This window comes from Nipponia nippon, unplaced genomic scaffold (assembly GCF_047370975.1).
Source record: "Nipponia nippon isolate SJK-2023a ecotype South Korea unplaced genomic scaffold, ASM4737097v1 scaffold_2, whole genome shotgun sequence".
Classification (NCBI taxonomy): domain Eukaryota; kingdom Metazoa; phylum Chordata; class Aves; order Pelecaniformes; family Threskiornithidae; genus Nipponia; species Nipponia nippon.
The window spans coordinates 69361258-69383558 of record NW_028262336.1 but is presented as its reverse complement, the minus strand read 5'-3'; the positions used below and the strand labels follow the sequence as shown (position 1 = coordinate 69383558).

The 22301-nt window shown below is 40.1% G+C and overlaps 1 protein-coding gene across 1 annotated transcript in view; it reads right to left on the bottom strand.

Moving 5' to 3' along the window:
• Window positions 1–6043: 6043 nt before the first annotated feature.
• The window catches only part of EFNB2 (ephrin B2), a 45763-nt gene continuing 29505 nt past the window's right edge, over window positions 6044–22301 (bottom strand). The window contains exons 3-5 of the mRNA XM_009470353.2: window positions 12352–12444; window positions 11484–11597; window positions 6044–9875 (exon numbers count right to left, since the gene is read on the bottom strand). Of these exons, the coding sequence (XP_009468628.1) occupies window positions 9493–9875; window positions 11484–11597; window positions 12352–12444 (590 nt within the window). The 3' untranslated portion in view covers window positions 6044–9492. The remainder of the gene's footprint in view (window positions 9876–11483; window positions 11598–12351; window positions 12445–22301) is intronic.

The window sequence follows — 22301 nt, the reverse complement described above, 5'->3', positions numbered from 1 at the left end:
CTCCTCTCCGCCTCCCTGCAAAAGCCTGAACAGCCCAGGGTAATCCCTCACTGCTGGTGACTGAAAGAGAGAAAATACAATCAGTCCTTATAACTTTTGCGAGCAGGGATGAAGCCTTTCTGGACCGAGGTGCATTGCTGTTTCGATCTGTCAGTAACATGACACAAGTAAAATGCGATGGTAAGATCTCTCTCAAAAACCTGATGCAAAAATAAGTCTCCCGAGTCTCATCTGTATGTTCGTAGGCACTGGTCTATTAATGGTGTCTTGAGTGAGGGGACAGTGTGGAAATGTTGCAAGCAGCCAGCTACACAAAAAAACAAAAATGTTGTATAACTTGATAAATATAGTTCTGATGCTATCTTTGAAATATTTAGGCTCGGTGAAAAATCCAAAGGAAAAACATCTGCTGTTTTAAAACGCAGCACTAGAAGTGGGTGGAGGGGAGCTGGCAAAAGGGATTTATGTTTCTCCTGCAGGAACAATGTCTTAGTATAAATCCCTTGTATTGTGTGTAATCACATAGGTTACACCTACTGGTGGCCAAAGCATCCAGACTTTAGTTTTATCACTGCTCGTCATAAGAGACTGAAAGGACAAAGCTACGTAAATAAGCCCTAAGCTGGCTGCCACAAGGCTCATGCACCGACAGTAAAACCAACAGCACTTTCTGTCTGTTTCTCAGTATTGAGCTGACTTAAGGAAATAAACCAAAACCAAATATTGATTATTGCCAAAAGTCATTCTGTCTTTCAAATATGTTCACTCAATTTTGAGTGGCACACCAATCCCTGTTTCTTAATTCTGCTTAAATGATGCCTTCCAAAGTGAACTGCTTACACTCTTCTGAAAAGAGATTTTTAATAGATTTTTTTTTTTAGTTGCAAGACACAGGACAAAATAACCTGCAATATTTTTAGCTTAATGTATTGATGAATGTAGATGTAAAACCAACCGGATTGAAATGAGCTATATTTAAATTGTATTTAGAAATTTTACTGCATGCTATTTTCCTTCAAATGCAATTGAATAAATACAAAAGGAAGAGATAAAGCCACATAAAAATTCAAACTAAAGCTGATTGGAAAATAAGGGGCTTAGAAGGAAAAACACTCTCGGTACAAGGACTGCTCCTGTGTTCCATCAGAACATAATTTTTTTTCATGAAAAAGTTGTCACCAGCTGAAATCCAAAGGCAGTCATATAAAAGGAGGAAAGCCTAGGGCAACATTTGAAAAGAAACTTTCATGGTGAGCAGCAAAAGCTTTGTCCAGAAGTGAAACCTTATCTGGGAAGACACGAAGCCCCAGAAAGGGCTTTGTGACTGACAGGGCTAGTGTACTGAGCAGGTGATCAGGGCATGGCATCATGGTATGTGATAAACAGGCTGAAGGAAAGCAGCCACCATTTTCTCAATAGTGGAAATTCAAGAGAAGACCTCCAGAACTAGTAGTATGAATCTTTGCAGCTTGAATGCTGTTTTGAGGCTTGGAAAATTCACATGTGCATTGTTGGTCACGTACAAAAAGGAAACATGGCACATAATGAAGGAAAGAGTGTGAAGCAAAGGCAGCACATGCAACTCTAACTCTTGTATCATCATTTGGATTTCCCCAAATCTTGAGATTTTTCAGAGTGACACACAGAGTTCTTTTGCATCTTCTTCTGCCTTCTGGCCTTACGTCCTCCAGTATTCCTTGCGGTGATGAAGGCTAAAATGCTATTGCTTCTGAATAATTACTAAATTGTTCATGTGAACATATACTTCCAACAGCTGAGTTTAAAGAAAGCCAACATTCAGTATTTTGATCTAATTATGAAATTTGGAAACACTGGGAATGTGGCGTGTGGGGATGAACAGATAATGCAATAACAGCGGACAGGTGACCTGCCAGTTATGCATATGGAATAGAATTGAATGCAGGAGTAGGAAGGAATGAGTTTACATATTAGAAGAGAGGACAAAAAGATACATTAAAATGAGAACAATTTTTATTATACATTTGCTAGTACTTTTAATGAACAGACACAGCAAATTGCTGAAGATGTTCAATAAAATACAAATTACAATGTTTATGGCATTTAATTGCAGTCTCTTATAAAAGCATGTCATTGTTGGTATGTTTTTGAGTACAGTCTTTATAATATTTGGGACAACACTCATAAAGCACTTTCTCTTAGCTAAGAGGTACAATAAAATCTGTATGAGTATTGCTTATGCATGTGCAGTTCTGAACTGTGATAAGTAGGATCAGATATCAAACTGAATCATGCTAATTTATATCCACTGAAGGTCTGATCTAGAAGCAACCATTCCCCCACCCTCACTGGATTGCCCATATTATTAAATTAATTGCACTTCTTCAGCAGCCCAAGCATATGAGGCTCTGTCAATACACTTATGAAAACACAAGCCCTATTCCAGAGGTTATGACAACTATACACAAGGTTCTCTGCTGTTTAGACTCTTAATAGTCCTAGAGTTATTCAGTTCTTGCAGATCTTTGATCTCTTTTTCACAGGATCCCGGTTTGCAGAAAACACTGAGTTCTGGTCTGGGTTCTCCATCCCACGTAGGCTCTTTCTCGTCTCAGTGTCTAGCAGAACAACCTGGCCTGATCTCCTCACCTGCTTGAAACAACAGCCAACGCTTGCCAAACACTATGCTTATTTGCCTTTCATCTGTCAACACTTCGCTTGCCATTACCTGTTTTCCACCGAAGCCTTTACCAGAGCTGCAAAGACCCTGTCTCTCTAACTACCTCCACAGATGGGCCTGTCATCTTGGTCTGATTTCTCCCCAAAATTTTGTCATTGCAGATGTCCCCAAGCCTCCCCTTGGGAAGTCACTGCCCTCTCTCACACCTTCCCTCTCCAGTCCACCTCCCTCTGCTCCACAGGCCTTTCTCCAGGAACAGCCACCGGCAGCTCCCCCTCCTCATCCACACTGCGCATAGGCAGGCTCCTGCCCCTGTTTCACAAGAGTCGCCAGCCCCTGTTTGCCAGGACCTCACCCATCATTGGCAGATCCAGGCACAGGCAAGGATACCATCTGCACGCTACTTCTAATAGGAACTCCAGTTCCACCATCAGCCCAATGATTTTATCAGTAGGGTGACTCCTATGGGTTGCATTATGCCTTAATTAAGCATCAAAGTATTTCCGTGAGTCACGTGAAAGACAGATATTATTTTATTTTGTCGATGATAGCTCAGTCAGCTGAATCCAGCACCATTGGGATTACGAATGGCACAATCATGAATACACTGTGGCATATCCTCCAACACTCATCTTTTTCCAAAACAAATATTATTTGATTTCTGATCTGCTGCTTCATGTAATGACATGCAAACTGTATAATGAGTATATTTGGTGTTTTTAAACCCTGGGCTTTTTCCCCACCAAAATTTCCATTGTGGCTGTGATGATGGAGAGTGTCTCTTAGAAAGACTGAGTTTTTGCTTTCCTTTATTTTGCTAACCATTACATAATTTTAAGCTTTTCTGCAAAAAGAAAATTTACGGTGCCCATAGAATCAAAATGAGCATGCTGCTGACTGAGTGAGCATTTGATCAATGCATCCCAGCAAAGCTAAAGAGAAAGGCTAAAGAAAGAGGTGTAACATTTTAAACCTAGGCAGTAACATGGTTATGCTTACTTTGTGAGGCAGTATTTTATGTAACAAATCCTTATTCCACTCTAGATGGATAACAACTGTGAATTGTAATTTTATTTTCCACTTAGCAGAGCCTATTGACTTGGACTAGTTCTTGCCAGGGAACCAGTTTTGTAATAAAGGCAGTAAATTCTGATTTTGTGCTTGTTTGATAATTAATAATGCAATGTCAGCAGCAGTGCAAAATGCAAGTATGATTTTTTTTTACTCTGCAAGTTACAGAAGATGGGTTATAAGTCAATGACTTTATGCTGAGTGTCTAAGGCACATATCATTTACTAAAATGAGTTTAGCAGACTCAGTGGAGGTTCTGTTATGTTTGTGAAGGTATGTGTGCAAGGCCCTGCCATTAACCCAGCATCCTTGTCCCCAAGCGTTAACTATACAGATAGAGTTACACTGGCAACCATTTTTCCTCCCCAGTGGAGACACCGTTTATAGCAACATTGCTTTTCCTTATTGCTGAAAGAGTGACAAAAATAGGTGTGTGTGGGTGTCAGTATACATGCTAGTTATAAACATATCTGTAATTATATAATAATATATGTTTATCATCTGTGGAAAAAAGGCACAGAAATGAAAATGCCCTGTAAACTTGACACTATTGAATTATTTTTCATATTGCCATCTTCCAGTATTTACGAAGGCCTAAAATAAAAACAATAGCCTTAGCCTTAACTAAACCAGACTCACAGATCTAACAGATGGCTGTATCAGACAAGCTTTTAGCGTAGACTAGACCTGAGCACCTCACAGCCATTAATGATGTGGGGACCCTCACAATAACCCACCAAGATGAGCAAGCGAAATCCCCTGTGTGCAAGCACGAAGCGGGGAATGAAGTCTCAATCCAGCCAAGTATGCGTGTGCCACTGAGTACACAGGAATACGTCCTTTGAAGTGACTTATAGCCATAAATGCAGTATTAGGCCCAAGTGATTTACTGGGAAGTCAAAGGATGCCCACACGCTCCACCATGGGCATTTATGCCTTCTGCTGGACCAAGTAACTCTCCCAAGGACATCTGTAGCAGAGTCAGGAGGAGAACCTAAATGCCACTGTGTAACTTTCCCCTCTGAGATCAACTTTCAGCACAGATCCTGTAAATGACCTGTCCAAAATGAGCTCTGTCAGCCAGAAGCCATGCTAGCCCAACAGTTCAACAGTCCCTAGGGCTTTCTGTAAGTCCAGTTTCAGAATACTTGTGCCATTGCAACACATATACTGCTTTGCCATACAGCCATTTCTTCCCTGATTATTCAGAAAAGAAAAAATAATTTGACAAATGGGAATTGCATGACCAATACTATGAATAACTAGCCGCCTTTCTTTAGTGAAAACTCTATGACAAATTGGCATTTGTTGTTAGCGACAAATGCATCTTTCCCCTTTGTAGACCCTCCCACCTGTTACTGCATGGATGGGCACACCGTTTATGTGCTGCTAACAAACTGAAAGGTGCTTCACTTCCAAAGTGACTGGGCTTTGTCAAAAAATGAACATTTTATTAAATGAATCAGTTATCCTAGTGAAAATTAGAGCAACACAACCACACGTCTTGTATTAAGGCTTGTGTCACCTGCATGTTGGCCCCCATCTCCCTTAAGGTGCAGTAAAGCAAGGACAGGATGATGCATAGAATGCTTTGGGATCGAAGGGACCTTTAAAGGTCACCTAGTCCATCCCCCCTGCAATTGGCAGGGACATCTACAACTAGATCAGATTGCTCAGAGCCCCATCCAGCCTGTCCTTGAATGTTTCCAAGGATGGGGATACATGGCCCCACTGAAAGAACCAGGCAGACATGTTTTGACTTTGCAGCATTTCTAATCCTTCGCCACTGTCCTAACATCTTCCAGCTCCTGTCCCTTCTTGCTTAGCTCTGCCACCCCCAGGCTTGCTGCTCCCCCTTCTCAGGAGCAGCAGTGACAGCAACAGCACCCAGAAGGCTTCAGGTGTATTTTTTTCTGACTCTGCCCACAGTATAAACCCACTCCATAATGTCTGGGAATTGTTTGTGTGGTTATCTCACCCCCCAGATCATCCAGGCAACCTGGCTACTGCACCTGACTGAAGCTCACAGACTTCCAAGGGCATAAGAGCCCCACGTGTTTTTTAAAATCTGCTGATACACGTAAGAGAAAGTCTGGGAAAAAAATAGGTTTAACAGAAGTCAGTGTATTATAAGGAGCTTTCTTTCCTATAAACCACTAGCAATCAGGGTGGAGAGATGGGGGAGAAGAGAGAGAGAGAGAAGAAGGAAGGGAGGGGCAGAGCGAGGCAGGCTTGGTGGCTTTCTTATGTATTTTCATGTTTCAAAAAAGAAAAAAACTGCAAAACAAACGAAGAAAATACTTAGAAGGCAAGTTTTCCATAGGAAAAAAATATTTTATTTTTTTAAGAACAAATTCAGTTTGAAACAGACGTGGAATGTGATTTTTATAATTTTCATTTTCTGGGAACTAATTGCAATGTGGAACTAAAGCAGATTTCAAACTTACGACCGGCTAGTTTTAAAACAGAACGAAACAAACAAACAAACAAAACAAACAAACAAAAAAAAACCCCAAAAAAGGAAGAAATTATTTATAACTCAAGCATAATACTGTGTTACTTACAAACTGGACAAAGAAATTCTTAAATAAATATTCATGGTACACAATTTCAGCACAAATATGCGGCAATTTGGCAACCTTTTATACCATTTTTTCCTCAATACAGTGCAAAGGGGAATGACACTGCCTTTAAACAAGCTGTAGCTAAATACATTGCAAAATTCAAATTTTATACAAAACATCTTGCTCAGACTTTATAAAAAACCAACATTGCTCTATATACACAATCTGGTTAAGAAAAGCCATTTTTGTCTTGTTTTCATGTGTTTTTTTTTTTATTATTTAAAAAGGTGAATAAGGCTACTGTTAACACCCCAAATCCATATACAGTAAATCTGAACCTATTTACAGCATCTTCACTTAGACATGATGGTGCAAATTCCAAGTCGGGTGACTTAGGGATGATCATACAAGCAAGGCATTTACAGTAACTTTTCAAAGCTGGACCAACGTCAAATAAAGGAACAGTTGGTAGATTGTCATAATTCTGCACCAGACACAAAACAGACGCACAGTACATTTTTTTTTTTCAATTCGTTGCAGGTTGCTCTTGAGCAATTCGTCTGATTTTTTTTTCACAGTTTAGTACATAACTAGAATGTAGCCAATTGATGAAGCACAGATTTGATTTAATAAAAATCAGGATCAGTAACCCCATCTTTTCCCTTCCTCCCCCTCCCCCAAAATAAAATCTTAATGACTTACAAGAGAACCTTGTATGGATGGATTCACAGAAAGGAAGGGTTGTTGAAAAGAATTACATATGTACTGTAGTTAGTCACCATGGTAACCTTCCACAGAACCACGGGTTGGGATTTTTTTGTTTTGTTTCTCTCTTTTGGACCAACATCCCAACATCATTTTCAGGTTCAGGAAACAGAGAGAGTGATCATTTCTATGACAGATTTTTTTCTTTTTTTTTTTTTTGCAGGTGCTCACCGGAGGTCTGAGAACCCCAAAATGCTGTTGCTACATTTTCTTTCCAAATCAGAAAGCAAAGTGTTACCATAGTAACATGACTATGTTAGAAATGTCTATTTGCATAGCACATATAAAAGTAGAGTTTTTTTATTTCCTCCCCAGGGTGGGAGCTTTAGGGGAATAGCCATACTAAAGAGAAAACTTTAACCTGAAAACCCCCTCTACGAACCTCAATGAAATCTACAGAACACATCAGCCCACAAGGCAAGGGAAAACACAACACAGAAAATAAATGCCGGCACACCTTGTCATTGTTAAATATGTGATGCAGTAACATTGATTTCCTGATATTTTGGGCCCTATATTTCCTAGTTTTCTCTTACGAGATGCTTTGGATTTTTTTTTAATATGCTCCCATTCTTATTTTTGGACGGCTGATGTTTTTCCCAGAAGCAGTTTCTTTTTTTTTTAAATGTGTATATATATATATGCATATATATGCATATATAAACATATATATGTGTGTATATACATACACACACACACACACACACATATATCTGTAAAATGACAAGTTAAGACTATTTAATTGCCGCAAATGAATTTCACATCTTCTGGTGTAGATTCTGTGCAATCTCAAAATATATATTAGTAAAAAAAGCAAACCAAAACAAAAAAGTAAGAAAGAATGAACGAAAAAAACTCTCACTTTATATCCCTTGTGTTCTATACACCTATTATAAATAAGACATATCTTCCTTCTCCATCTCAGTGTTGTAATTTATTTTATTCTTACAGACTGCAAGAGGTTTGCCATATGTGCTTTAACTTTGCAACAGAGCACCAATGAACGGCTGTGTCAGTCACAGTACCGACACTCACTGTGCAGGGACAGCACTACAATAAACCAAAGCGTCGAAAGGCTCAGTCAGAAAGAAATTCTGTCTTACTTTAAGAGATGAGAAAGATTGTTGGTTTTTTTGTTTTTTTGTTTTTTTTTTCACAACTTTACCAGTGATAGAATTACAGCTCATTTGACCTGTTGGCTTATAATCATCTTGGTCAGATTTGGCTCTCTGCTATTTTCTTAAATGCTTTCCCTGTGTTTAGTATAACGTGACAGTATAGCAGCTGAGTCTGCTTAAAAGTCATCCAAAGCAGACTACATTTTCGCTACAGCTTCAAAGCTGTATATTTTATTGCCAGTACCACAACAGCCCTGCCCTAATATATCCTCAGCGGCCTGCTATTGTCTTGTCCTCTCCAAGCTTGTTCACTTACTAACAATACCCCTTTGTTCTACTGTATTGAAGGTACTATTTTTTTCTGCACACTGGTGTTTGATAACCATGAATTCCTTCAAATGCAGCCCTAATCCACTGCGCGTGTTATTGTGCCTCCTACTTGCCTCTTAAAACTTAGCATACCAAAGTGCTGTGCTACCTAAATGTTTTTTTTTTTATTTTGTTTCTTCCCAGCTTCTATTTTTGAGGCAGCAGTATTCAATTGCAACTGCAGTCAGCCCTTCCCTCCACCACCCAGTCCTGCTCTTGACTTTGTTGACAGCCTAACTTTTTGGCTGGAAGGCTCCTTACTATCAAACACAATTTCTATAAATGCATTACCCATTCGAGTGAGGCTGCTGTAGCAGATGGATGGAGTGCGGATCTCCAAACATTAATGTTCCATTAGTGATTCAGGAGGTGGAGTGAAAGGAAATCTTATGTGAAGGATGGCAGAGCCCCGGATAACAGAAACAAATGGAACAGTGACGGACTAAAAGCAAGAGAACTTTAACAAGTCTTACTTAGACACCAAGGTCTGTGTGACAAATCCAGTACGCACTGAGAGAGACACACAAAAGTCAGAAGATTGCATTTCAAGCTTGATATATCCTAGAGCACCTTCCCAGGATGCCTAGAGCTATTAACATCCACGGATCACTCCATCTTCCCTTGGCTTTTGTACATGCCTGAACGCCCGCAGCACATGGCTTTGAGGATGATGAATGTAACAAGAGTACAGCAATCAGAATGGGCATCTTCTACATAAAAGTCTTCCAGCTTTTAGTGAATACTTATTCACCAAGATAGGAATTCTACAGACTAGGTAAGCTGTCCAGCTTGCGTCGGCTCCTGGAGAAAGAGCTGTCGCCTTCTCCCCCCCTGTGCTTGAGTCAATGCTAGCGCACAAGGCGTCATCACAAACCCCAACAGAAAGCATTCGACCAGTGAGTTTCCTCTACGACTCAACTGTACCACAGAGTTGGCTGTGTGTTTCTCAGACCTTGTAATAAATGTTTGCTGGACTCTGAGGAGGCATCTCTTGAACTATGTACACCGGATGTCCATAGTCGCCGCTGACCTTTTCATAGTGGGGGCAAAAGACACTGTCTGCAGTCCTTAGAGGAATGATAATGTCACTGGGCTCAGAACCATTGTTGTTGCCACTGCGTTTTGGGGTGGCTAATGTACTAAGTGAGAGAGTTGTCGTGTGTTGCGGGGAATGCTTCCTGTGTCTTCTCCGGTACTTCAACAAAAGAACCACCAAAGTGATGATGATGACGATGAAAATGATGCACCCTGATGCAATCCCTGCAAATAAGGCCACCTCTGAACCCAGTATACTGGAATGCCCAGCCTTACTGCCATCTGTGCTAGATCCTGGAAAGAATGGAAATACAACAGACAAAAGTTATTGCCATCCTGCGACCCATTTACGCTGCTTAAAAATGTGTAGAGTAAGCAAGACTGGAAGAATTAACTGACAGCTAAACTTTGACAAACCAATTACCCTGTTAGATAGCTAAATGCAAACAGCCGAAGTCAGCAATCAATATTAAACAAGACTTTGTGTCTGTTGGTCTCACTTTTGTGCTGCTCCTGAACTACCCTGTTTCATACATCATCATCCATCAGCAGTGAGGACTTGCACTGACAAGGCAGCCTTTGATGCACACTGCATCTTTTAACAGATGCCGGCCAGCCCCAGGCATCAGAGAGGGGTGGGATAGGACTGCAAGGGGAAAATAACACAGGGAAAAGCCAATTCTCAGGACAACTGGTACCGTTCAGTGTCACACTGTCCTTCTGCTATTTTATCTTTCGCATATTGATTTAAGTTAAACCGTTCTTAGTGCCTCTTTACGTGGACTCCTCTTGCTTGCACATGAAGTAAAGGAGCTTGAGGCAGTGCCGGAGATAGGTAAAATGGCTATGGTATGTATCTGTTTGTGTTAACTTACATTTACTTAAAAGAAAACTACACTACGCATTTGCTAGTCAGGAAAAGCTCACAGGCTGAACAACCTGTTGAATATTTGGTGCCATCACGGTGTCATATTACTTGTCACAAAAATTAAATGAACGCTCACTTGACACCTCACTTGACACTTTCTCACTTGAAAATTTGAACTGACTTCCCTCTCTTGATGCTCACTCACAGGTGGAAGAATGCTGCAGATGCTACGTCCACGTAACTGTGAACTTTTCCTACTGGAACCTCTGTAGGAAATGGCTGAAACCTGCCCAGTGACTGCCATATCAAAGATTCATTAGCCCAGTTACTAATGACAGAGCTAGCAAGGAAAACTTGCAGCCATTTTCGGGAACCCCAGAATCAACTGTCAGCAAGTTTTGCTTTGTAGCATTCCCAATTCACCGAATTTTCTTCCGGAGACCTTGGGTTGTAAGAGTTAGGTTTTTTTCTTGTTCACCTAATCACCCTGAAGATATTTGTTCAGAATCATCTGTTTATCTTGTTTAGATAATTTTTTTTAAAAAAATAATCTTTAAGAAAGACCAGCGATTCACGTGTAGACTTTATATGGTCAGTTAAAAGATCAGGACATTAATTATAGATGCCTTGAAATAAACTTTATAAATGGCTGTCGAGAACCACTTGATAATGTATCATACGGGAAGAGAAAGACAGAAAGACTCTTTCATCTGCCAGAGTACTAAATGTAAGGCAGCATTTACCATCGTAAAGCTGCTTAGCGAATGTTCTATCCAAAAACTTTCCTGTAAATGAGTGATATTCTCACAAGATGTAATTAACTTCTATTGCAGAGTGGAAGAGGGGAGAGAGCAGCCATTGCCAAAACTTGCAACTCCCAGACACTATCCACCAGAGCATCAGAACTGTCTTTTGCTTCATCCCAGTACAAAAGCATTTGTTTTTCTGGCACTTTAATGGTAAAATAAAATGTGGGGACAAAGGAGGAGACTCCGCCAGAGCCCCGTCCCAGGTGTGAGCCCCGCTGCACTTACCTGAGTGGTCCTTCACAAAGGGGCTGGTGGTGGAACTCTTTCCGTTGGTGCCAGCTTCCTGCTCGGGGCGCTTGGTGGGATCCGTGTGCCGGGGCAGCCCCGCCGAGTTGGGATCTGGGGGAGAGAAAGACGACTCATGCAGCTTCGGCGCTTGATGGTACGGAGCCTTCTAAGCCGGCTCTAGGTACCTCGTGAGACACAAATGGCTTTGAACAGAAGAATCTTTATGCAAAGGTCTGGGATATATAAGTACATAATTTTCCTTTTAAAGCAAAATGGTTATATTATTTCAGAGGTTTAAATTGTGAGGCCATCTGCAGAAACTATAGGGACTCCTGTAATTGGCAAAAAAAGCTTTGCAGATGACATTTCAGTTTAACTGAGGAAGTTGACTGACTACTAAACCAACTTCTACTTAGAAGAGTAATTCTTTCTTCCTGCACAATAGGTTATCTATATGTGAAAAGAGACAATGAACAAAAACCTCTCTGTAATCAGAATTCCTAACAAGCAAACTATAGAAATATTAGCTTCCCTCCTTTCATGTATTTTAAATAATTTTGAGCAGCAGAGTTGTGGCTTTTGTTTTTAAAATAAAAATAAAAATGACTGAAACACACTACTCCCAGGTGACCTTTCCTTCTAGGGATCTCTCCAATGAAGAGATTGTATTATGCTAACCCTCCTCCTGTAGAAATCTGTCAGTAGCCAAGGAAGAGAAAATAGGCTTGGCTTTCAGACCATAAGGGAGGAATGACCACACTAGACTCTGTTGGCTCTCTGCTCTACACCGCTAAAATAAGCCTGAAAACTAAAAGGACACTGAGACTGATCAAAGTGATTTCATGAAACAGCAGATGGTCTTTACCTTGTCCAACTTTCATGAGGATCTTCATGGTTTTTGTCTGGCACACCCCTCCCTCCTGGTTATCCAGGCCCTCCAAAGACCCATTTGATGTTGCTGATAAAAAATAAAAGAAAAATAAAAATAAAAAAATAAAAATAAATAAAAATCAGGAAATCAACAGGCAAAGTGATGTGAACATGAGTGTCTGAAAGCAGAAATCTTTCAGTCTACCAGGACCTGTTCTTGTTGCTCGGGCTGACCTATGGAAAGTTGTGAAATGTTAAAAGCCAAAGGAATGAATACATTGGTAAGTTGTACAATACATACAAATGGTGGAATGTGTTATCAAGGTTTCAAATTTACCCAGCAACCTTTTTTTCTATGCACAATTGACTGACTGACTGACTTGGACGAAAACACAGCACCTTGCTAAAAGGTGATGGAGTCAGCTGAAAAGGAAGCCCTGGCAGGCTCACAGGAGCAAAGCACTGAAAATTCACCCTTTTTTTTTTCCCCAACAATATCTTTATAATCAGCACATTACACCTGCTTCCTCTATTACAAATCTCCTGCTGGAAGAAGTGAATGCATTCAAAAGACCCAGGTGAACGCTGAGATTCTGCACTGATTGGAAAACTATTTAATATTTTAAAGTACAATCTCACTTTTCTCAGCATTGAGGAGCCTCCGCGGGGGCGGGTGGGAATACGGTCTAGTCTCACGGAAACCTTTTAGCTCATACAAACAAATGGGTGCTTTCCCCTGCATTTATATTGTTCTCGCTTATCTAAGCACCGGCTGGAACCGCGCAACCCTGCCGCAAGCTGCAATACGATTTGTGCGCAAAGCACAACTCCCTTGGAGACTCCAAAATGTTGAGTCACGGCTTAGGGGTGCGCTGCCGCTGCCGCCCAAGCCAGCTGTTGGTTGCAAACCCCCAACAGCTGCTGGAAAACTATTCGGCAGCTCCTCAGCCCTGGGCATCGCCGCCACTCTGCACCGTGCCACGCACTGGCACATCAGCATGTGCGCTGGTGCCCCAGCCACGGTGGCAAAGCAGGCACGTCCGCCAATGCTAGACTCTGGCTTCGCTATTTAGGGAATGCACCAGGGATTTTTCCACCCTGGTTGTCCTAGGGCTGCAAATTTCACCATCATTTCTTGGAGCTGTTTATCCAAGGCCCAAACCGCACGTACGAGCGGGTGCATGCACACACACCGGCACTGGGCCACTGGCTGGAGAAAACAAAGAAAATGGGAGATAACGGAGCTTGCTGCTTGCTGTGGCTGTGGTGAACTGCTTAAGCAGCACTTTCCTGCCTCTGCCCCTCTCCTTTCAGCTTGGGATCTAATTCAACCAGGGCTTCACACTGTTCAGATCTTTGTTTTTAATTCTCGCTTCTTCTCTTTTGCCTTCCTTGGGGATTTCTTTCAAATGCAGCCTATGTATATTTCCTTTTTCCTTCACAATGTCTTCCTAGCCCCACAGCAGTATTTTTCTTGCTCTAATCTTCTCTCTAGCCGTAAAGATATAAACCCCATACCACTGAACCCTGCTTCCTAGCCTTTGATCTACTTCTTGGTTTTGTTCCACTTCTGCGTCTTTTGTGACTAACTCGAATTACAGCCACCATACAAACTTCCCAAATTGTGCTTTCCTTTCCTAAAATTCCTTCTCCTCATACGTGGTCCCTCCCAGTTCCTCCTCTTGTTCTCCCCCTCCCCGTAAAAACATGACAATGGCCATATGTGCAACTACTTCTTTTTTTTTTTCCGACTTGCAAAAAAGACTTTTTAAAATATAAAAGAACAGAGTGAGTAATTTAAGATAAAAGCCGATCTGAAATGTGCCACTGAATTGCCAGGCTCAGAAAATAATGGAGACATATAGTTTTGTTTTCTTTTGTTTTTTTCCAGAGGGAAAAAAAATCAATACTAAGAACCAGTTCTGGACATAAATCAAATGTGTCTTTGCTGAAAGTGTTTTTTATGACCTATTTGCCAATGTACCAGCACAAGGACAAGGGAAAAAAAGCAGTAAATAGAAATACCAAAGCTGAGCATCAGCTGAAAGTACAACTAATAAACACTGACTTTGTCTTGTGGTTTTTGTTATTCTTCTCTTGTTTTTTAATCGAGGCAATGGGGGCTCACATCTCCTTAAACACCTTCCACTTGATTTTAATTGAATAGAGTGCTGCTTCTTCTGAACATCAATGCCTTTTTATTCTTTAACGGCCTATCCATTTAACCCACAGAGCAGGAGACCTCAATAAGATGCAGAGGATGCAGTCTGACCTCAGTACAGAATAAGAAAGTAAGACGGCAAAAAGAATGCAAAATTACTTCAAATACAGTCTCCAAACGGGAAGGCCCAGATGTACAATGAGTCTGGTTGTGTGCCTACGCGAGCGCAATCTGCGTCGCTTGCTTGCTAAAAGAATGCTTTCATAGCTTTGATGTCAGATGAATGAATTTGCAGAAGTATTCACTTTTTCCACAGTTCTTCAAGGGGTTTTTGGAAAGCCTACATTATAGCTCAGAGTAGCTCAGACTACTACATCCCGAGGAACGGGGAATTTTCAAAGAGGAGCATTTCAGTGACAAAGCAAAGTTTCCATCTCAGCTTCTCCCTGTAATTAAACTGACAATTACCCAAGGCCACTGGAGGAAATTATTTTTCAAAATTCATTAAGACTATCGAAATATAACCTCACATATCCCTAGTGTACCAGGAAGAAAGTGGGTAGTTTTAAACACATCGTTTCAAGCCTTGAAAAGCTGCACAGAGAAAAAGAAGTAATCTGGGACATCAGATTCATCATCAAACAGTTTCATACTGCCAATGCCCCTTGACAGTTCAGTGTGCAGAAGTCAAACAAGGGAGTGGGTACAAAATACTCCTCAAATGCTTGCCACTGCCCTTCTATATGGATCTCCAAATGAAAATTACACCCACTAACATGTAAGCTCCTCCACTACACTCACACTTCTGCAGGAAAGTGACCCTGTACCTGGAGCTCTGCTCACACTGAAAGGATATTTAAAAAGAAAAAAAAGTGTCTGTGATAGGAGTTTTGGGTATAAACACAGAAACATAACACAATTTTCTTGTGTCTGAAATGGAAATGCTACTCTCCGGTGTGTTTATATGATCAAATTTTAGACCTTACATCCATTTTATTTTTATATACCTACATATAAAAAAGAACAGGTTTGGGGTTTTTTTATATTTAGAGCTAAAGATGGATATATTTTAGAGGCAATTACTCACACATGAACTACTATACATAGCCCTGTGCTAAGAAGAGTAGATACTACTTCAATATTAAGATTAATAAACATACTTAACGGTTAATATAAAGTTTCTCACGAGTATTAAATTTTCTCAGAATCCCACGCTTCACTTTGTATTAATACAGCAACACATAGGAAACTAGAATTAAGTGCAATGTTGCTAAACAGGTAGCAAAATATTTTTAAATCTTTTGATGGATAGGTACCTCTGATTTTCTGAGACCTGTCTTGTTCCACTGGTGTCAATTGCAAAACTAATAATTACAGTCAAAAGCACACTAAATTATTCAGTCAACAGTTTAGGCACACCTACAAATAAACACATATAATTGCCCTAAAATCTCTATTATTTTTAAGACTTTCTGACAAAATCGTAATAATTTATAGGCAATGTTTACAGCAGTCGGTCAAAAATGACATTTCAGCTCTGTATACACAGGCACTGTGTGTCTGCATTCCTTGAACACAACAGGAGTTGCCATTTTTTAAGGTATATAAGTTTGGGTTTTCAACTTTCAGAAAAAAATGATTTGTTATGAAATTATAGTTAAGAGTCTGCTGATACATACTTACTTTGGAGAAGCTAGTATACGTTTTCAGTTTCGTAAAACACTGCCTTAACATATCCTCTCCCTTACACAAGAGAAATTAAATTATTCAGGCCAAAGAATTTAATTTCAGCTCTGCCTTCCCTTCTTCGAAATATGTAAATTATTAAAAAAAAAACCCAAAAACAAAACAAACAAACAAAAAAAACCCAAACCCGGAAACTCATGTAAATCAATGTAGGATGTTTTACATTTATTTGCTTTTAAAACTTCACAAGTGTTGTTTATTGTACGAAATGCATTAGTCATAAATGCAGAGGCAGGGAATCAGTGAGCGAAACAGAGTCAGCTGACAAGAATAGTTCCTGGCTATGATTCTTATATAGTCCCCATGGAGAGGAAGTAATATTACATTTTAATATGTCTTCATTTGATTGTTATTACTCTGCCTCCCAGGAGGCTAAGCCCCTGCATGGATCTTGGCTGTTTTCAACCTATCAGGTTGGTAACATTGCTCTAATCAGATGGAGAATTAAGCTGCTGGATTTGTGCCTGTATATAGATTTTCATTCACAAAGAGATTAGAAATGAAAGCACAGTCACAAAAATTCAACTTCCTTCACTCCTAAAAACACACATTACAAAATGAAAAAAGCAATCACAATTACTTAAAAGAAAACACCAGCAGACAAAAGTCTCAGCCTCTTAATTCTGCCACAATTATTACCCATACTTTTATGTTAAAGGATTATGAATAACATCACCTACTTGCAAGTTAAATGTCATATCCTTTGAACCAACACAACTTTATAACACATTTATTTCTAGAGCTTTAATATGAAATGGACTACATCGCTGAAAAGAGAAATTATGATCATCATATACTTAATTTTCCTGTGAAAACTAAATGGACCTTAAGCCACATTCCTTAAGGAATGAATGAGTGATGTCAACTGATGGGCAAGGGCAAAATTGGTTTTGTCCCCCCTTAGTGTGCTGGATGATGCAAGCCATTTGGCAATGTATCAAAGACACATCATTGACGAGGTCATCAAGAATTAATTGCTGCTGGTGTGGATCTGTTAACAGAAAAATGAGAATTACAGGTTTCTTTGGTGTAGATCAATACTGTCCAATAGTAGTGATTTTCACCATTTTTTTTTCTTAAATACTGCTTGAATTCAGCATCAGAAAATAGGTTTCTCAAAATCAGAGCTAAATAAAATCAAATAACCTTACCTATCTCCACTTTTCCCCAGCTGTGCTTAGAAACTGAATGGAAAAGCGTACACAGCAGCAAAAATCCACAAAAGCTTTAGACTCAACAGTAGTGAGAAGTTACTCTTAAAGCAAAGCTGCACTTGATCTCATATGCACTCACAGGATTACTAAGCGCATGTAAAGCTTTTGAGGGTTTTTTATTTTATTAAGTAACAGAACACTATTCTGGCCAGGCATCGTGTGTTTGTGCTCTGACTGCTTTCATCTGCTTTTGGTCCTTTTAATGACTCTCTTAGTAAAGCACCAAATAAATAATTCTTCTTTCCCATAAATTATCTAAATTTATGGGGCAGGTTTTAAGAACACCAGAAATCGCACACTGCAAAACCACAAATCACAGATCACAACACAGAGGTTGTTTCTAGACCAGCCAGGGATGAAGAACAAGGCAGCTGAGGTAATAGAAAGAGTGTTTTAATTAAATGAAATTAAATTCTTTTTTTTTTCCCACTTAGTAGCAATGCCAGATCTGCATGGAGATCTGAAACAATGAAAAAAAATTGTTCAGGCCGCTCACCAAAGAACAGGTAGCTTGGCAAACACTACGTGGGATGAGCTGCAGAAAGTTTAGAGAGAAGATAAATATACTAATTTCAGCTACTAGCAACTAACAGTTTAATGAGTCTGACACTGAAATCTTCACTTTTTAAAAAAATGAAATAGTCTTCCAAAATTTAACTATCAGCGCTCCCAAACCTGGACCTCAAGTGCTAAAACTTAAAATGCGTTATGAATAGTCGCACGGAGTACTGTCAAGGTGTTGTGTGTGTTTCTATCTACAGACTGGAGACCTCCTTTGTTTAACTCTTTGTGCTTGAACAATGAAATCACATCCTAACTTTTCTACTGATCTTATAGAGACAAAAAAAGGACCTTTAATAGCCTTTTTTTCCCCTCTATCCACAGAGGAGGCAAAACTTCTATGTGAAGGAAAGGAGCAGAGTTCTCCCTTCTTCTTTTCCACTTCTCATCCTTGTTTTTTAAATTAAGTCCTACGATGTATGTCTCAGGATTTATATCTAAACAGGATCCACAAATGATATTCTGCATAGCAAGTAAGAAGCAATGCCCTCCCCAGTCAAGCTAAAACAAGAACAAAATGAAGTAAAACAGAAAACAGGCCTCTTCTTGCCTGGAAGAAGGCAAAGGCTCTGCAGTGAAACTTTGTGATTCACTTTTCTAACCACTGCTCTAAAATGTATCTTGTCCAAATGCGAATGGCATGACGTGTGGTACTTAGATGGGACTCACGATATAGGGGTCTTTATATAATTCCCCATATAAGTCTCCACTTGCATTCGTATGTCAAGAGAGGGACAGATTTTTACTACTCTTTCAGTTTTTTGGGGCAGGGTGCAATGTGGAGGACACAAACAAGACAAAGCCAATCAGTTCTGTACTGTAATATACCTTGGTATAAACCAACTGTTTAATTCCAGGCACACCTCTGGGAATCTGTAGACTCTCCTTCCTGCATCTCATGTCATCCGACTGAGAAGGCCTGTCCAAGCATTAAGCACAAAATAGGGAGACAGTTCTTCTAAATTTTCCTACATTCACAATGATTCTATTAATTCCAGGGAGATGTGGCATCATACGAGAATACAGGTGGTAAAAAAAAAGCCCTTTATCCCAACAAAGTCTCTCCATAAAGTGAAAAAGAGACAGTGAGCAAGATGGAGTTGGAAAGTATCAAAGAAGCTACGAGCTTTGACTGGTTTCTGCTGCCTATCATTTTAAAAACAGCACCACTTTATTTCTGGGTCAAGGAACACCACAGCTGAAGTGTACTAAACAGTAAACTATTTGCTGAATTATTAGCCATTACAAAAGGTCACACCCACCCACAACAAAATCCTACTTGCTTCACTGCTGTCAAGTGTCCCTTTTCAAGGGACACTGAAATGATAATAATGATTAAGAGATTATAATGATTAAGAGATTATAAAAAAAATAAAAAATAAAAGCATCTCAATACTGTATCACTATGAATGACAAGTTAAATCTTTCATTACGGTTAAGCATTTCTAAAAGTATTTCAGTTCTATATTTCACATACTCTGAGAAATGTTGTCAGATAATGACCTACTGCACACATGGTTGCTTCTAGTTTACATAAACAAATTACATCTTTGTGAGCACTGAAGTAACTGTGGCAGATGCAAGCCCACTAATTATGGTGTATTCAGCGTATATCAGAACGTATGCATCTAAAGCAGATTACTAGCTAGTTAACTTCACCAACCACAAACAGGTATTTTACGTAAGTTTATCCTTTCTCCTGGCACGCTACTGGCAAAAGCCTCTCATGGATGGGGAGAAATATCTCCCCGCTACCACAGCAAGCTTTGCTTAACAGTTCAGCTGAACAGAACTAATAGAATTAGTTAGCATTCAAGTTACATTAATTATTGCTAATGACCAGCAGGCTTGCTGGAAACAAAAGCAGAAGCTTTAACATGAAATGAGGACCTATTTTCTGTATTGTACGAACTCAACACCACTCTTCAAGGATGTTCATTTGCCTTGAAAATCTCTCTGGTTTCTGTCAGTAGCACTTGGATAAGAAAGGGTTATAGTGAAAGTTCATATGAAATAAATAACAAACCTCTTGCTCATTCTACTGTCACTAATTGCATGCAATGATATTAATGACCCAGTAATTGCTATACGAGTAGCACTGAAGTGGAAAACATCGTTTTGAGGCAGAGTTCATCTCTAGGTGGTAGGACTTCACCAGTGACTGAGTTAATGCCTAGTGACAGTTTAGAACATAACACTATAGATGAGAAAATGTGCCTCATGGTTGTAACAGTTTAGATGGACATGACGTTATTTGCTTTGACCACACAGAGTCCAGGAGTAACCCCAGTAAAGTGCCACAGTCAGAGTTTGCCCTATAGATGAACCTCATTCCTTTCAAGGGAGATGCTCTGCACTATAATAATCTAGAGCAATTTTCCACATGTTTGCTTCAATAAAAGAATACCTTCATCTCCTGCTTTTACATCAAGCACAACAGAAGTGTGCTTTATTGCAAAACACAAAAAGCTATTTACATCATCTAACTATCCTTCAGCAACACAGAGTTTGGCACCTTAGTACTGAGATCATTTATGATACTATTGGATGACTGTGCACTTGGCAAAGATGATCAGAAGTTAAGCACTGTGTTGATTGCAGTATGCTTTTGTTTGTGTTTAGAAGTTTAAAATACCCATGGAGTAAAACTTAATGAGGGAACATTGCTGAAATAAAGCAATCTGAACTTCAATGGTGCTACAGGACCTCTAGTTCAAATACTTGCCCTAAGAAATTAAGGGGTTTAGTGTCTTTAGAAATTACCATCTAGCCACATCTCGGTCCATTTTAAGAAACTCCGATGGGATGGGTATGTTAATCCTCCAGTGTTTGGAATTTTGAAAATTCATGACTAGACAGGAGAACCAATACTTTTAATAACGACGTTCACACAGTTTTTAATATTTCACTAGTGTTTTAATAGTATAATATTATTAAGTTTTTTTTTTCTTTTGCAACACAAATTATTTAATTAATGTCTTGATTAGGCTACTAAATCTGCTGTGGCAGCCTCTGGACAGCAGGTGGAACCGAGTTTCAGCAGAGGCTGGGGCCAAACACCTGGAAGGCAGTTTTGCAGAAACGGCACTGGGGGTCCTGGTGGACACCAAGTTGACCACAGGCCAGCAACATGCCCTTGCGGCAAAGGTGTCCAACAGCCTCCTGGGCTGCATCTGGCAGAGTGCTGCCAGCAGGCAGAGCAATGTGACCCTTCCCTTCCACTCAGCACTGGTGAGGCCCCAGCTGGAGGGCTGGGTGCAGCCACAGGCTCCCCAATACAAGACAGACATGGACTTACAGGAGCAAGTCCAGTAAATGCTCATGGAGATGATGAAGGAACTGGAGCATCTGTATAGGAAGAGAGGCTGAGAGAGCTGGGACCGTTCAGTCTGGAGAAAAGGCGGCTCAGGTGGATCTTGTCAATGTGTATAAATACCTGGTGGGCAGAGTAAAGAAGGAAGAACCAGACTCCTCTCAGTGGTGCCCAGTGACAGGACAAAAAGCAAAGGGCACAAACTGAAATATAGGGGATGCTCTTTAAACCTGAGAAAACCTTTTATATGTGAGGGTGACAGAGCACTGGACCAAGTTGTCCAGGCAGGCTGTAGAGTTCTTATCCTTGGAGATATTCAAAACTCAGCTGGACATGGTCCTGGGCAACTGGCTGCAGCTGAGCCAGCTTGAGCAAGGGCTTGAGCAGGGGACTAGATGATCCCCAGAGGTGCCGTCTAAACTCAACCACTCTGTGATTCTGTGATCAACCGCGCTGTTGCTGTCTAATGCATTTATGTGCTAACATGAAATACTTGAAAAAACAAATCCTTCTCTGTTTCCCTGGCAGGATTTGGATTCTGACTTCTGTTTCTCTCATAGCAGCTCAGTGAGCACATAAGGACTAGTCTGCTGCTGCTGTGGTTTAGTTGTTTTTGCTGTCTTCATCTACTGAACAGAAAACAGATAAATCACGCTAACAAAGATCCAAACGTGCTTTTTAAAACCAGTTTTATCAGCTTAATACACACTGTTGTCCAAGAACTGCTAAGACTACCTTAAGCCTAATCCTGCTTTTACTCACAGAAATATTTGCATGATTTCCTTGGGACTGAAAAAAAGCAATTGGAAGACTGCCCATTAGGGCTTAGTTTTACAGTCTGATTTATCAGAAATAAATCCTAAAATACTCTTCCTACAAAGTTTCCAGGATTGACTAAAGTCAGGAAAGAAAGTTCAAACTGACATTTAACCCTGTTTTTCAACCATTTC